The sequence below is a fragment of the Lolium perenne genome, chromosome 2 (assembly GCF_019359855.2).
Source record: "Lolium perenne isolate Kyuss_39 chromosome 2, Kyuss_2.0, whole genome shotgun sequence".
NCBI classification, from domain to species: Eukaryota; Viridiplantae; Streptophyta; class Magnoliopsida; order Poales; family Poaceae; genus Lolium; species Lolium perenne.
In genome coordinates this window covers 252,445,732-252,462,229 of record NC_067245.2, presented here as the reverse complement: position 1 = coordinate 252,462,229, position 16,498 = coordinate 252,445,732, and the positions used below count along the sequence as shown (strand labels likewise).

Sequence of the window (16,498 nt, the reverse complement as noted above, 5' to 3'; positions counted from 1 at the left end):
GCTGGACTGTGCCATTTTAAAACAAAAAAAAGTCAGTGAAACACGATAGCTTCCCCACGACAAGCGAAAATAGCAGGAAATAGTCCCATTGCATATTTGCATCAGGAAACCACTAGCTCAAGCCTCACGTGCTATCTTGATTTTAAAATATGTGGGTAACAACTCCCGTTGTCCATAGAAGAGCTCAACTGGCTTTGGAGAAATAATCAAAGCTATTTCGTCAGAGAAACGACCGTGTAGTGGCAGCAACCAGCTGACTGACTGGCTGGTGAACGACTAAGCATGTCATGGTGAATGCATCAGTACAGGACCGCTGTTCTCTTGTGTTGATTAGTAACATAAGAATGCAGATAATTAACGCCCAAGCACATGATGCATCATTAACAGTGAACACTTGACTGACACTCGAGGGCTGATCGGTGGACTGTACAATTTAAAAAAAAAAAATCAGTGAAACATGAGAGCTTCCCTACAACATGCTGATTCACAGGAAAATATCAGGAAAGAGCCCTATTGCATATTTGCACCAGGAAACGCTCAGCGTCACTAGCGCAAGCCTCACGTGCTAGCTTGATTTTAAAACATGTGGGTAACAACTCCCGTTGTCCATAGAAGAGCTCAACTGGCCTTGGAGAAATAATCAAAGCTACTTCGTCAGAGAAATGACCGTGTTAGTAGCGGGTAGCAGCTAGCAAGCAGCAGACTCCAGCGTACCTCGTGCGGATCGGTAGTGAACAACTAAGCAATAAGAATGCCATGGTGAATGCATCAGTGCAGGACCGCTATTCTCTTGCGTGATTAGTAACATAAGAATGCAGATAATTACCGCCCAAAGCACAGGATGCATGGTAAACACTAAGCACTTGAGCATGCGAGCAAGCTAGGAAAATGTGGTAGGCGCCATATGAATGCTGTTTTCATCATCAGCCCCTGGCAGAACAGCGTAAAGAGGCATACCTGATCTGAAAAAGGGTGAAAAGAGAGAGAAGAGACAGAGACATCAGACATGTGCCTGTGTGGCTACCTGGGCATATCGTCGAGCACCTGGCCTGCAACTCGAAATGGAGGAGCAGGGAGTGCCGCGTCCCCCTCTCCTCCCGCACCTACCCCTTGGCCATTGCTCCGTGCGGAGCGCACCAACCAGTTCCAACTTGCGAGTCCAGCTGCCACGAATCCACCAACTCTACGTGCTCCCACGGCCACTAGCAGAAGCGGTCAACTTCGCCTTCCAGGTCCACACCAACCCACCCCACAACACCCACTTTGCTCACGCGCGCCACCTATTTAAACCCTCCCTCCCCTCCATTCCCCTCCAAGAAGAGCTCCATCCTTCTCTGCAACTAGAGCTCCTCCTCTTCACCATCCACAAGTTCGTCCACCAGACACATATCGATACAGCGCCACTTTCAGTCACACATACACCTGCCGCTGCTCGTATCTAGCTTACTTGTTTCAGCACTTATTTGCATAATATGTCGATGGGCAGTGCAGCTAACGGCGATGGCTTGTGCGTAGCGCAGCCAGCGCTGGCCGACCCTCTGAACTGGGGAAAGGCTGCCGAGGAGCTGTCGGGGAGCCATCTCGATGCAGTGAAGCGGATGGTGGAAGAGTACCGCAAGCCGGTCGTGACCATGGAGGGCGCCAGCCTGACAATCGCCATGGTCGCCGCGGTTGCCGCTGGTGCTGACACCAGGGTGGAGCTCGACGAGTCCGCCCGCGGACGCGTCAAGGAGAGCAGCGACTGGGTCATGAACAGCATGGCCAACGGCACCGACAGCTACGGTGTCACCACCGGCTTCGGCGCCACCTCCCACCGCAGGACCAAGGAGGGAGGCGCTCTGCAAAGGGAACTCATCAGGTACGAATTAAACCACTCTACCTCTGCTTAAGTATCTTCGTGTTATAAGTACAAAAAGGCTCATTTGTTCTTTGTCTGGACAGATTCCTTAACGCGGGAGCCTTCGGCACCGGCAGCGATGGCCACGTCCTGCCTGCAGCAACAACCAGGGCGGCCATGCTCGTCCGCGTCAACACCTTGCTCCAGGGGTACTCTGGCATCCGCTTCGAGATCCTCGAGACCATCGCCACGCTTCTCAACGCCAATGTCACACCGTGCCTACCACTCCGTGGCACAATCACCGCGTCCGGTGATCTCGTCCCGCTGTCATACATAGCGGGTCTTGTGACCGGCCGCCCAAACTCCGTGGCTACCGCACCAGACGGCACCAAGGTTAACGCGGCCGAGGCATTCAAGATCGCCGGTATTCAGCACGGCTTCTTCGAGCTGCAGCCTAAGGAAGGCCTTGCCATGGTCAACGGTACAGCCGTAGGCTCAGGGCTCGCGTCCATGGTGCTCTTCGAGGCTAACATCCTTGGCGTCCTTGCCGAGGTTATATCAGCTGTGTTCTGCGAGGTCATGAACGGCAAGCCAGAGTTCACCGACCACCTCACACACAAGCTCAAGCATCACCCTGGCCAAATCGAGGCCGCGGCCATCATGGAGCACATCCTTGAAGGCAGCTCCTACATGGCGCTCGCGAAGAAGCTCGGCGAGCTCGACCCATTAATGAAGCCAAAGCAAGATAGGTATGCACTCCGCACGTCACCTCAGTGGCTCGGCCCTCAGATTGAGGTCATCCGTGCCGCCACCAAGTCGATCGAGCGCGAGATCAACTCCGTCAACGACAACCCACTCATCGACGTCTCCCGTGGCAAGGCTATCCATGGCGGGAACTTCCAGGGCACACCTATCGGTGTGTCCATGGATAACACCAGGCTTGCCATTGCTGCGATTGGCAAGCTCATGTTTGCCCAGTTCTCCGAGCTGGTTAACGACTTCTACAACAATGGTCTGCCTTCCAACCTCTCTGGTGGGCGCAACCCGAGCTTGGACTATGGCTTCAAGGGTGCCGAGATTGCCATGGCCTCGTACTGCTCTGAGCTCCAATTCTTGGGAAATCCCGTGACTAACCATGTGCAGAGCGCAGAGCAGCACAACCAAGATGTCAACTCTCTCGGTCTCATCTCTTCCAGGAAGACCGCTGAGGCCATTGATATTTTGAAGCTCATGTCATCGACATTCTTGGTCGCCTTGTGCCAAGCTATCGACCTCCGCCACATCGAGGAGAATGTCAAGAATGCCGTCAAGAACTGTGTGAAGACGGTGGCCAGGAAGACCCTAAGCACCAACGACAGCGGCCATCTCCACAGTGCACGCTTTTGCGAGAAGGACCTGCTCTTGACCATCGACCGCGAAGCAGTCTTTGCGTATGCAGACGACCCTTGCAGTGCCAACTACCCACTGATGCAGAAGATGCGTGCGGTTCTCGTGGAGCATGCCTTGGCCAATGGTGAGGCCGAGCGGGACGCACAGACGTCCGTGTTCGCCAAGCTCGCCACATTCGAGCAGGAGCTTCGTGCGGTCCTTCCCAAAGAGGTCGAGGCTGCCCGGTGTTCCGTGGAGAACGGCACCGCAGCACAACAGAACCGCATCACTGAATGCCGGTCTTACCCGCTCTACCGCTTTGTGCGCAAGGAGCTCGGCACAGAGTACTTAACTGGAGAGAAGACACGGTCTCCCGGTGAAGAGGTGGACAAGGTGTTCGTTGCCATGAACCAGGGCAAGCACATTGACGCTCTGCTTGAGTGCCTCAAAGAGTGGAACGGGGAGCCCCTTCCAATCTGCTGAACAAGGAATTGAAGAGAAGATTATGTGCTTCAGAGTACATAAGGTTTCAGATGTGTTTAGCTGACAAGTATCATTACTGTTTTTTCATTGTATTTCCTAAAGTTGATGCCTACAATGTTCTTCCAGAGCTGCTATGCCGTTGCCAAAATTGCCAATTGCATTACGTGGTTCTGGTAGGTTGCCATTAGATATTCCATGATGCAAGTTAAAACTGTAGTGTGATATCTTTCGTGAAGAATGTACAAGTCCCAATTTCTGAGTTCAATGTTCTGGTTCTTGGACGAACTTAGAACAATATGAAAAGAATATATTGTTGGTATGCCATATGGTGTACTGAAATAGACCGCGACTCAAAATTATAATTCATGACACCCTGATCACTGATTGGACCAAGGTTTTTTCTCGGTAAACAAAAAGAATCTGGTGGGTAACGATATTTTCGGTATTTCGGAAATTCCGGCCGAGATTTGCCAAACCAATTCACTATTTCATCCAAAATTTATCAAAAAATAAATAAATTTAGGCACATTATTTGAATATTGAAAAAATTTGTTCTGTATTATTTTTTCTAGGTGGTAACCGGTAAAACCGGTTTCCGCCGAAATATCGAAAATTCCAGAATATTTGCAGTTACCATGTTGACCTCTGTCTGCTCTACACAGTCAAAGTCTGTCAGGTCAATTGTGCACTGAACCACCAAAGAACGGGACTTCACACCGGAGGAAGTTTACATTCAGGAAGGAATTTGACTTGTCATTTGTTGATTTGAAGAGGGGGTGGTATAGACGACCAAGACACGAGGGTTTTTATTTCCTGAGACGAACTTCAGGGGATTGAGCTTTACTGAAGGAAGAAAATACATGTGATTCCGATAACCACCCAGTTTCAGTGGATCGAGCTACACTAAAGGAAGAAAATACATGAAAAGGAATCCCGATTCGACATTAAAAGTATATTGATTCTTTCCCAATAAACGAAGACTTTTTTCTGTAAATACTGCGTATTTGATTCCATCCATAAATCGACTTTCCCTCCTATGCTCTGAGTTATCTCAGAGTATCTGAATTATGCAGAGGGGATGAAAGTCGAATCGTGAGCCTGATAATGAAACAAATTCAATGAAACAACAACTGGAAAAATAAAGATTCGGTAGAACAGTAGAGCTTACTGAAAAATAAAGTACTCCTACATGTGGTTCCGAATTTCCGATCACCACGCAGCTTCTGTCCCGAACCTCGCGACTGGACTGACCTTGTTAGGACTGACCGCTGGTCTGCCTCGTTTTAAACAGAACTGCATGTGAAACAGGAAAAAGGAGAGCCAGTAGGAAAGCATCATACTGCAATAGGAAATACTCAAGGTCTCGATCGATCAAGTGCCCCACATGGCCATTTGTGCTAGCTTAGTCTAAAATAGAAGATGTGGGGTTCTTCAGACCCCCAAATGAATACCAGTGAGAGCCTATGGAGCACTAGCTAGTAGATAACGACTTGTCATAGCAGAACCCCGCACTGCTTTCGCTAAACAAAACAAAAACTAAGCTCATCTTCGTTTTATTAAGATTTCTTTTCTTGTAGATTTGTATCCATGGTTCAAGGCTGCAAGCAGCCGGCCCCCCTTGTTTAAAATGTTCCAATGTCGATTAAATCCTATGGTTACATTAGTATGATTTGCACGTACATACCTCGAAGTGCAGCGTTTGTGGCATCAATTTGGTAAAAGCCGCTTTCAGCAACAGGTGGTAGCAGTTAAACGCAGCATACACTAAGGATCCATTATTACTAACATAAGTTGTTGAACATATTATGCATGACACTGAAGACGCTCGTGGTCATAAGCAGGGTGCAGGGAGGTGAACTCCTGTGCGTAATGAATAATCTAACCTGCTACTATGGACTGACGAAGTCAGCACGGCGTGCTCTACTTCTTCCCGCAGCGCTCTCATCTACGCACCCACCACCAATCCAGTGGTCAACCTCGCCTTACAGGTCCACACCAACCCACACCCACACCCGCACCAACCCTGCTCAGCTTCTCTGCCTATTTAATCTCTCCCCGACCTCCATTCCCCTCCAACAAGAGCCTCACCTTCCTCTCCAATTTGAGCTCCTCTTCAACACCAGAGTGTGAGACACCGATCAATACAGTAGCACTTTCAGAATCCAGATACACATACACCAACTACCGGTGTCTAGCTAGCTTCCTTGCTTACTACTTTGCTGCATATCTCCATGGAGTGCCAGAACGGACACGTTGCTGCCACCAGCGATGGCTTGTGCGTGGCACAGCCGGCCCGGGCCGATCCTCTGAACTGGGGGAAGGCGGCGGAGGAGCTTTCCGGGAGCCATTTGGATGCCGTGAAGCAGATGGTAGAGGAGTACCGCAGGCCAGTGGTGACAATGGAGGGCGCCAGCCTGACCATTGCCATGGTCGCTGCGGTGGCTGCCGGCGCCGACACCAGGGTGGAGCTCGACGAGTCCGCCCGTGGACGCGTCAAGGAGAGCAGCGATTGGGTCATGAACAGCATGGCTAATGGCACCGACAGCTACGGTGTCACCACCGGCTTCGGCGCCACCTCCCACCGGAGGACCAAGGAGGGTGGTGCTCTGCAGAGAGAGCTCATCAGGTACGAATTAAACCATTCTACTTCTGGTTAAGCATATTTGTCTACGAGTACAGGAAGCCTTATTTGTTTCTTGTTTGTCTCGACAGATTCCTTAACGCGGGAGCCTTTGGCACCGGCAGCGATGGCCACGTTCTGCCTGCTGCGACAACCAGGGCGGCCATGCTTGTCCGCGTCAACACTCTGCTCCAAGGGTACTCCGGCATCCGCTTTGAGATTCTTGAGACAATCGCTACCCTTCTCAACGCAAACGTGACACCGTGCCTGCCGCTCCGGGGGACCATCACCGCATCCGGTGACCTCGTCCCACTATCCTACATCGCGGGTCTTGTTACCGGCCGCCCAAACTCTGTAGCGACAGCTCCAGATGGTAGCAAGGTTAACGCAGCAGAGGCATTCAAGATTGCCGGCATCCAGCATGGCTTCTTCGAGCTGCAGCCCAAGGAAGGACTTGCCATGGTCAACGGCACCGCCGTGGGTTCCGGCCTCGCATCCATAGTGCTCTTCGAAGCTAACATCCTTGGTGTCCTTGCTGAGGTTCTATCAGCCGTGTTCTGCGAGGTGATGAATGGCAAGCCGGAATACACCGACCACCTCACACACAAGCTGAAGCACCACCCGGGCCAGATCGAGGCAGCGGCCATCATGGAGCACATCCTTGAAGGCAGCTCCTACATGGCGCTCGCAAAGAAGCTCGGTGAGCTCGACCCATTAATGAAGCCAAAGCAAGATAGGTATGCACTCCGCACGTCGCCTCAGTGGCTCGGCCCTCAGATTGAGGTCATCCGTGCCGCCACCAAGTCGATCGAGCGGGAGATCAACTCCGTCAACGACAACCCACTCATCGACGTCTCCCGTGGCAAGGCTATCCATGGTGGAAACTTCCAGGGCACACCTATCGGTGTGTCCATGGATAACAGCAGGCTTGCCATTGCTGCGATCGGCAAGCTCATGTTTGCCCAGTTCTCCGAGCTGGTTAACGACTTCTACAACAATGGTTTGCCTTCCAACCTCTCTGGTGGGCGCAACCCCAGCTTGGACTATGGCTTCAAGGGTGCTGAGATTGCCATGGCCTCGTACTGCTCTGAGCTCCAATTCTTGGGAAATCCCGTGACTAACCATGTGCAGAGCGCAGAGCAGCACAACCAAGATGTCAACTCTCTCGGTCTCATCTCTTCTAGGAAGACCGCTGAGGCCATTGATATTTTGAAGCTCATGTCATCGACATTCTTGGTCGCCTTGTGCCAAGCTATCGACCTCCGCCACATCGAGGAGAATGTCAAGAATGCCGTCAAGAACTGTGTGAAGACAGTGGCCAGGAAGACCCTAAGCACCAACGACAGCGGCCATCTCCACAGTGCACGCTTTTGTGAGAAGGACCTGCTCTTGACCATCGACCGCGAAGCAGTCTTTGCATATGCAGACGACCCTTGCAGTGCCAACTACCCACTGATGCAGAAGATGCGTGCGGTTCTCGTGGAGCATGCCTTGGCCAATGGTGAGGCCGAGCGGGACGCGCAGACGTCAGTGTTCGCCAAGCTCGCCACATTCGAGCAGGAGCTTCGTGCGGTCCTTCCTAAGGAGGTCGAGGCTGCCCGGTGTTCTGTGGAGAACGGCACCGCCGCACAGGAGAACCGCATCACTGAATGCCGGTCGTACCCGCTCTACCGCTTTGTGCGCAAGGAGCTCGGCACAGAGTACTTAACCGGAGAGAAGACGAGGTCTCCCGGTGAAGAGGTGGACAAGGTGTTCGTTGCCATGAACCAGGGCAAGCACATTGACGCTCTGCTTGAGTGCCTCAAGGAGTGGAACGGGGAGCCCCTTCCAATCTGCTGAACAGAGGATCAAGGAATTGAAGAGAAGATTATGTGCTTCAGAGTACATAAGGTTTCAGATGTGTTTAGCTGACAAGTATCATTATTGTTTTTTCATTGTATTTCCTAAAGTTGATGCCTACAATGTTCTTCCAGAGCTGCTATGCCGTTGCCAAAATTGCCAATTGCATTACGTGGTTGTGGTAGGTTGCCATTTGAATATTTGATATTCTATGATGCAAGTTAAAACTGTATTGTGATATCTTTCATGAAGAATGTACAAGTCCCAATTTCTGAGCTCAATGTTCTGGTTCTTGGACGAACTTAATTAGAACAATATGAAAAGAATATATTATTGGTATGCCATATGGTGTACCAAAATAGACCGCTACTCAAAATTATAATTCATGATAGCGTGATCACTGACTGGACCAAGGTTTTTTTCTCGGTAAACAAAAAATGCTGGTGGGTAACGATATTTTCGGTATTTTGGAAATACCGGCAGAGATTTGCCAAACCAATTCACTATTTCATCCAAAATTTATCAAAAAAATTAAATTTAGGCAAATTATTTGATAATTGGAAAATTTCGTTCTGTATTATTTTTTCTCGGTGGTAACCGGTACAATCGGTTTCCGCCGAAATATCAGAAATTCCAGCCGATGAAAAAAAAAACTATTTGCAGTTACTATGTTAACCTGTCTGCTCAACACAGTCAAAGTCTGTCAGGTCAAGTGTGCACTGAGCCACCGAGAACGGGACTTCACACCGGAGGAAGTTTACATTCAGGAAGGAATTTGACTTGTAATTTGTTGATTTGAAGAGGGGATGGTATAAACGACCAAGACACGAACAAAGCAGGTTTTTATTTCGTGAGACGAAGCTTCAGTAGATCAGTGGAATGAGCTTTACGGAAGAAAGAAAATACATGTGATTCCGATAACCACCCAGTTTCAGTGGATCGAGCTATACTGAAGGAAGAAAATACATGAAAAGGAAACTAGTATATCAGAGTATCTGAATTATGCAGAGGGGGTCAAAGTCGAACCGTGAGCCTGTTAATGAAACAAATTCAATGGGACAACAACTAGACGACCAACTCACCAACAAAAGCGAGTCCCCTTTTTTTTCCCTAGATGAAGGTTCAGTAGATCAGTAGAGCTTACTGAAAAAAATAAAGTACTCCTACACGTGATTCCGAATTTCCGATCACCACGCAGCTTCTGTCCTGAGACTCACGACTGGACTGACCTTGTTAGGACTGATTGCTGGTCTGCCATCGTTTTAAACAGAACTGCACGTGAAACATGAAAAATAGAGCCACTAGGAAAGCGTCATACTGCAATAGGAAATACTCAAGGTCTCGATCAAGTTCAAGCCCCACATGGCCATTTGTGCTAGCTCAAGAAGATGTGGGGTTCTTCAGACCCCAAAAAGAATACCAGTGAGAGCCTATGGAGCACTAGCTAGCAGATAACGACTTGTCCATAGCAGAACCCCGCACTGCTTTGGCTAAACAAAAAACCTAAGCTCCTTTTCGTTTTATTAAGATTTTTTTCCTTGTAGTTATGTATCCAATGTGCAAGCAGCCACCCCCATGTTTAGAAGGCTCCGATGTTAATTAAAGAATATGGTTACATTAGTATAATTTGCACATTCATACCTCGAAGTGCAGCGTTTCTGAATCAATTTGGTAAAGCCGCTTTCAGCAACAAGTGGTAGCAGTTAAGTGCATTACACTAAGTGCATTTCATGCAATTGCTGTGGTGAACAACCTTGTCATGGGATCATCCATTATTACTACCATGAGTTGTTGAACATATTATGCATGACACTGAAGATGCTCATCGTCATAAGCAGGGAAGATGAACTGCTGTGCGTAATGAATAATATATGGACTAATGATGAACATTTTAGGACACGACGAAGTCAGTACTGCGTGCTCTACTTCCAGTGCCACGAAGCCGTCAGCGCTCTCATCTACGCACCCACCAATCCAGTGGTCAACCTTGCCTTCCAGGTCCACACCAACCCACACCCCACACCAACCCTGCTCAGCTTCTCTGCCTATTTAACCTCTCCCAGCCTCCATTCCCCTCCAAGAAGAGCCTCACCTTCCTCTCCAATTTGAGCTCCTCTTCAACACAAGTACGTCCACCAGAGTGCAAGACACCGATCAATCCAGTAGCACATCCAGAATCTAACTAGCTTCCTTGCTTTACTAGTTTCCTGCATATCTCCATGGAGTGCAAGAACGGTCACGATGCTGCCAACGGCAATGGCCTGTGTGTGGCGCAGCCGGCCCGGGCCGATCCTCTGAACTGGGGGAAGGCAGCTGAGGAGCTGTCCGGGAGCCATTTGGATGCCGTGAAGCGGATGGTGGAGGAGTACCGCAGACCCGTGGTGACCATGGAGGGCGCCAGCCTGACCATTGCCATGGTCGCCGCGGTGGCCGCCGGCGCCGACACCAGGGTGGAGCTCGACGAGTCCGCCCGCGGACGCGTCAAGGAGAGCAGCGACTGGGTCATGAACAGCATGGCAAACGGTACCGACAGCTACGGTGTCACCACCGGCTTCGGCGCCACCTCCCACCGCAGGACCAAGGAGGGAGGCGCTCTGCAGAGAGAGCTCATCAGGTATGAGTTAAACCATTCAAAATTCTGGTTAAGCATATTTGTCTATGACTATGAGTACATGAAGCCTTATTTGTTTCTTCTTGTCTGGACAGATTCCTTAACGCGGGAGCCTTCGGCACCGGCAGCGATGGCCACGTTCTGCCTGCTGCGACAACCAGGGCGGCCATGCTTGTCCGTGTCAACACTCTGCTCCAAGGGTACTCCGGCATCCGCTTTGAAATACTTGAGACAATCGCCACCCTTCTCAACGCAAACGTGACACCGTGCCTGCCGCTCCGGGGGACCATCACCGCGTCTGGTGACCTCGTCCCGCTATCCTACATCGCGGGTCTTGTTACTGGCCGCCCAAACTCTGTAGCGACAGCTCCAGATGGTAGCAAGGTTAACGCAGCAGAGGCGTTCAAGATTGCCGGCATCCAACATGGCTTCTTCGAGCTGCAGCCCAAGGAAGGACTTGCCATGGTCAATGGCACCGCCGTGGGTTCCGGTCTCGCATCCATGGTGCTCTTCGAAGCTAACATCCTTGGTGTCCTTGCTGAGGTTCTGTCAGCCGTGTTCTGCGAGGTGATGAATGGCAAGCCGGAATACACCGACCACCTCACACACAAGCTGAAGCACCACCCAGGCCAGATCGAGGCAGCGGCCATCATGGAGCACATCCTTGAAGGTAGCTCCTACATGATGCTCGCAAAGAAGCTCGGCGAGCTTGACCCGCTGATGAAGCCGAAGCAAGATAGGTATGCACTCCGCACATCACCGCAATGGCTTGGCCCTCAGATTGAGGTCATCCGAGCTGCTACCAAGTCGATCGAGCGCGAGATCAACTCCGTCAACGACAACCCACTCATCGACGTCTCCCGCGGCAAAGCTATCCATGGTGGCAACTTCCAGGGCACGCCCATCGGTGTGTCAATGGACAACACCAGGCTTGCCATTTCTGCCATCGGCAAGCTCATGTTTGCCCAGTTCTCGGAGCTGGTGAACGATTTCTACAACAACGGTTTGCCTTCCAATCTCTCTGGTGGACGCAACCCGAGCTTGGACTATGGCTTCAAGGGTGCTGAGATTGCTATGGCCTCGTATTGCTCCGAGCTCCAGTTCTTGGGCAACCCTGTGACTAACCATGTTCAGAGCGCCGAGCAGCACAACCAAGACGTCAACTCTCTCGGCCTCATCTCTTCCAGGAAGACTGCTGAGGCGATTGACATTTTGAAGCTCATGTCCTCGACATTCATGGTCGCCTTGTGCCAAGCTATCGACCTCCGCCACATCGAGGAGAATGTCAAGAATGCCGTCAAGAACTGTGTGAAGACGGTGGCTAGGAAGACCCTGAGCACCAATGACAGTGGGCATCTCCACAATGCACGCTTCTGCGAGAAGGACCTGCTCCTGACGATCGACCGTGAGGCGGTGTTCGCCTACGCAGATGACCCTTGCAGCGCCAACTACCCGCTGATGCAGAAGATGCGTGCAGTTCTCGTGGAGCATGCCTTGGCCAACGGTGAAGCCGAGCAGGACGTGCAGACGTCAGTGTTCGCCAAGCTTGCCACATTTGAGCAGGAGCTCCGTGCGGTTCTTCCCAAGGAGGTCGAGTCTGCCCGGTGTTCTGTGGAGAACGGCACCGCCGCACAGCAGAACCGCATCACTGAATGCCGGTCGTACCCGCTCTACCGCTTCGTGCGCAAGGAGCTCGGCACGGAGTACTTAACCGGAGAGAAGACGCGGTCTCCTGGTGAAGAGGTGGACAAGGTGTTTGTTGCTATGAACCAGGGTAAGCACATCGACGCGCTCCTTGAGTGCCTCAAGGAATGGAACGGTGAGCCCCTGCCTATCTGCTGAAGAATGGCTCAAGGAACTCAAGAATAGAGTGCTTGAGAATTCAGATGGCATCCAGCGTGTACTGTTTGTTAATTTTATTTCCGGATATCGATGTTTGCAACATTCTTCCAGAGCTGCAGTGCCAGTTGGAAAAGATAATTGCATGACTTGGTAGTGGTGTACTGGTGTTTAGCCTAGAAACTTTCTATGATGTTAGTTAGTAAAAGGGTACACTTAGCGATAAATATACATAATTATTGCACTAGTCCTTTGTTTTTATATCAATGTTCTGTCTCCTAAGGCAACTTTGAAGGATTCAAAGAATCTAGTATTGGTATGACACTTGGTGCGTTAGTGCATGGGCATGACATGCCAAAAGTTCAGAATGGGAAAGTTGTGCTTGTGCAGTGAGCGGAATCTTCGGCGCTGTAGCTTTATCGACATGGTACAAGCTGGAAGGGCTTCGCTCGATTCTCAATCTTGCATCTAATTCCCTAATTCTATAGTATCACCAAAACGTCTTATAATTAGGGACAGCGGTAGTCCAATGCTTACTCATTTCTGTCTGGAACTAGTAATATTGCACGCGCAATGCACGTGTCGACTAATACATACACCAAAATTAGTCCGATTTAATAAATATTGATGTATATACATAATCATTAAGAAAAATTCTACAAATTACTGCAACAACATTAAGGTAAATTTCAAAATTTTGAATACATTGTTATAACATCAATCAATCACTCTGTGCATGGCTCTTCTTGTTTTTTCTGTGTGCTCACTATTTTTCTTTATTTGTAAACGTGGATCTTGGGGGGCCTATGATCCTATTACAAATTGTCCGGGTAAACAGACTTGCTAAATAATATGTTGCAGAATGGAGATGTTAAGGAATATTGAGGAAAATGTCAGGCAAGGGTCAAAAGGTCAGCGTTGGCAGGTGAGGATTCTCAGCGATGATCCGAGCCAGAAAGTTATACAAATATGTAAGCTTACTATGATCCAAACGAACATCGAAAATAAATTTGAAAAACCTAGACCAAAGCATACAAATTCTAAGCTTCTGCTATTGCCCAGTCAAACATAACCCACTACCAGCAACAGTTCATACGTGCATATCATTTAATTAACCAAAGCAAATAGATCATCAGGAAACTGTCACAGAAGCTGACTTAATGAACTTGCGATACCTTATTTCTTCTTCTCGGCACTAATTCGCTGAGATGTGTATATCACAATAGGAAATTCTTTTAAATCTCATCACTAAGAACATGATAAACGAGAACGTTTCATAATATCTGGTAGAGGTTTCAGCTGTGCATTACTGGAAATCTCAACCATAATTTTTTTTTGACGGAACAAACATAATAATCAGAAGTACAAAAGGATGCAAATATCATTAAATAAAGAGTCTAAGCAAAGTTGTAGCGTCTTCAGAAAAGAGAATCTAGCGCTACTGTTATTGCAGATTCAGCACAGGATGTGAATATCAAAACATCACAGCCAATGAGGCTATGCGATTCATGTTGAAGATTACCTTCAGAGATGTGCTCACATCAGATAATCATAGGTCTTCCATGGACATGTGTGCTCCAAAAATATAGAACGAACCTAGAACTCCACATCTGCTATAGTTGCCTCAATGCCTGCATATGAGATAAAAAGGAAATAGCTGATAGTGATCCAAATAGGCAACCCTTTCTGTATTAACTCAACTGCATGATCATATAAAGCTTGGAAATAATCACCTGTATATGTATCTTTGAAGAGCTACCACCCCATGCGCTGTACTATGTCCTAAATGTGATCTATGTACATAATTAGTTCTTTTCAGCATCTGCATTTGTGTCATCAAACCTGTTGCTCAGGTAGACAACGAACCATTTTGTCATAACTGAGAATGTAAACAGATTCTATGCAGCAATGTTTAGACCAAGCAAGAATAGCCAGAATGGTGATAACAAAAAAGTGCAGGGTTCAGATTAATCAATATGCTTTATTGTTATGGAAATACATATAGAGATATTATGTACACTCATTGTGCATAAACTACATACGTGTTCCAGCTTAAGCGCCTGGAAGTGTACCTATCTGACATCCTACTAAGAAAGAGCAGTTTACATAGCCTACAGAGCTGCAGGAGCAATTGATTAGATAAAAGCATATACATAGCATCGAAAGGACGAACATATTCTGATAAGAAAAAGCACCATCATGCTCCATTTCATCTTGCATCGGCTTCCTCAAAGATTTGAGGCTAACTCTAAAATGCCTCCGCCAAAATCCTTTGCCAGACCTGAAACAAATAGTACTGCCGTCAGGCTAGACACATGTGTTCATAAAATTGGAAAATGGACAAAATGTAATAAATAGGAAACATCAGCCCAACCATGGGGTTAAGAGAGAATGAGTACCTACATATTTGGTCTTGGGTGATCAGGACGCGGTCGGGCTGGGTGCAGACGGACAACAAGTGCAGCGTCGACAGTGTATCGCTCGCGGCGCACTCGGCGGCTAGTGCAGCGCTGCGGCGTCAGCGCTGTGTAATGCGGCGGCGTGGGGCTGCCCAAATCATGTCGGGCAGTGCGGCGGCGCGGTCGCTTGGGCAGAGTCCAGGCGTACCGTCCTAAGCCATTGGGGCGGCCCAAATCGCGTCGGGCAGGCCAGGGCGATGGAAGCGCGGCGACATGCAGGTCAGCGCGGGGTGTCGGCGTGCGCGGGGCGTGCGGCGGCAATGGGTGTCGGCGCGGGGGGAACGGGGTGTCAGCCTGCGCGGGGGCGTGCGGCGGCAATGGGGAGAGAAGCTTGGGCCTGGCCGGGAGGAACCGGCTCACGCTTATTTCTGCATAACCGGTTCTTAAAGCACCCTTGGACCTAGTTGATCTCGCACCAACTGATGCAAAGACGATTTTTTTATTGCAGGGAGATGGCGCGAGCTCACCTCGGGAGGAATGGGGAACCCGATCTATGCGTGGAGTTTCCAATAAAAGTAGTGTTTTCAGTTGATTATGTTAGGATTTTGGTAGTCGTCTTCTTGTTGGTATCCCTTTAATGGAGATGGCATCGTCTGCAATAAATGATCTTCAGGTTTTCGTTCGACGATGAGATCTCCGTCCCGACGTCAATGGTGGTGTTGAAAGATTACAATCCTCTAGGTATGGTCCTTCAGATCTTGCTTTGCCAGAACGATTTTGGATCTTCTATCGTTGTTGCCGCGAGGAGAATTATCCTCCCAGTTTTTGTCCCGGCTCTCCATCGACATCGACAAGGCTAGTCGGTTGTTATTCCCTGACATACTGGTGTTGGTACTCTTGCCGATGTTGAATGACTGCTTTAATGGTTGCGTGCGTGCACGCAGCCTTGGCATTGCGGCTTAAATTAAAATTATGGGAGAACCTTCGTCGGTATTTACAGGTCTATGGTTCGTTTTCTATCTTCGCTGCCTTCAGAAGAGTACAAGATTATATTCTGGAAGAAGGAAAAATTTGAAGACCTTGAAGAATTGTTAGTATCTTTTAGACTTTATTTTGTAATCGTTGGAGTCAGCTCGTGTATCTCTACCATATACTATTTGTTACTATGAATATATGTGGTATTGATTGTCAAAAAAAAAATGAGATGGCGCGAGCTGCGGCGCGCAGTGGCGAAAATCAAAATGGGGGGCCGGAAGGATGCTGTCAACTCCTGCCGCGCCTCCTCCTCTGTTTCTACTCCCTCCGACACTCTTCCCCCAAATTTCGAGCTCCACCTCCCCTTCATAAGTAGGTAAGCGGCACAAAGATCTCCGGTCAGTGGCAGCGGCGACTGCATCTCGGTTTCATCTTCTTCCCCCTGAAGCATTTCTTCACCTCTGGTGATGACTGTAAGGAATCCCTCACCCCGGTTGCTCGGTTATGGTTAGATCTTGGTTAGAAAT

The 16,498-nt window shown here is 49.2% G+C and overlaps 3 protein-coding genes and 1 long non-coding RNA gene across 4 annotated transcripts; 3 read left to right on the top strand and 1 right to left on the bottom strand.

The window, feature by feature from the left end:
• The first annotated feature begins 1,330 nt into the window (after positions 1-1,330).
• LOC139829915 (phenylalanine ammonia-lyase-like) lies at positions 1,331-4,029 on the top strand. Its single transcript, XM_071826634.1, has 2 exons — positions 1,331-1,858; positions 1,942-4,029. The coding sequence occupies exons 1-2, from the start codon at positions 1,473-1,475 to the stop codon at positions 3,686-3,688; spliced, it is 2,133 nt and encodes a 710-aa protein (XP_071682735.1). The 5' UTR covers positions 1,331-1,472; the 3' UTR covers positions 3,689-4,029.
• A 1,718-nt stretch (positions 4,030-5,747) lies between these two features.
• LOC127335611 (phenylalanine ammonia-lyase-like) lies at positions 5,748-8,287 on the top strand. Its single transcript, XM_051362320.2, has 2 exons — positions 5,748-6,314; positions 6,401-8,287. Exons 1-2 carry the CDS (start codon positions 5,920-5,922, stop codon positions 8,145-8,147), a joined length of 2,142 nt encoding a protein of 713 aa, XP_051218280.2. The 5' UTR covers positions 5,748-5,919; the 3' UTR covers positions 8,148-8,287.
• Positions 8,288-10,218: 1,931 nt separating this feature from the next.
• LOC139829733 (phenylalanine ammonia-lyase-like) lies at positions 10,219-12,844 on the top strand. The gene is made up of 2 exons (XM_051362319.2): positions 10,219-10,761; positions 10,854-12,844. The coding sequence occupies exons 1-2, from the start codon at positions 10,367-10,369 to the stop codon at positions 12,598-12,600; spliced, it is 2,142 nt and encodes a 713-aa protein (XP_051218279.1). The 5' UTR covers positions 10,219-10,366; the 3' UTR covers positions 12,601-12,844.
• Positions 12,845-14,054: 1,210 nt separating this feature from the next.
• On the bottom strand, positions 14,055-15,386 carry LOC127335614 (uncharacterized). The gene is made up of 3 exons (XR_007872907.2): positions 14,997-15,386; positions 14,331-14,878; positions 14,055-14,228 (listed from the first exon to the last, which is right to left on the bottom strand). It is a non-coding gene; the product is annotated as an uncharacterized lncRNA (long non-coding RNA).
• Positions 15,387-16,498: the final 1,112 nt, after the last annotated feature.

Coding starts and splice junctions, on each gene's coding strand:
- LOC139829733 (XM_051362319.2), top strand. CDS start 10,367: ATGGAGTGCAAGAACGGTCACGATGCTGCCAACGGCAATGGCCTGTGT. Junction 10,762..10,853: donor CTGCAGAGAGAGCTCATCAG/GTATGAGTTAAA, acceptor TTGTCTGGACAG/ATTCCTTAACGCGGGAGCCT.
- LOC139829915 (XM_071826634.1), top strand. CDS start 1,473: ATGTCGATGGGCAGTGCAGCTAACGGCGATGGCTTGTGCGTAGCGCAG. Junction 1,859..1,941: donor CTGCAAAGGGAACTCATCAG/GTACGAATTAAA, acceptor TTGTCTGGACAG/ATTCCTTAACGCGGGAGCCT.
- LOC127335611 (XM_051362320.2), top strand. CDS start 5,920: ATGGAGTGCCAGAACGGACACGTTGCTGCCACCAGCGATGGCTTGTGC. Junction 6,315..6,400: donor CTGCAGAGAGAGCTCATCAG/GTACGAATTAAA, acceptor TTGTCTCGACAG/ATTCCTTAACGCGGGAGCCT.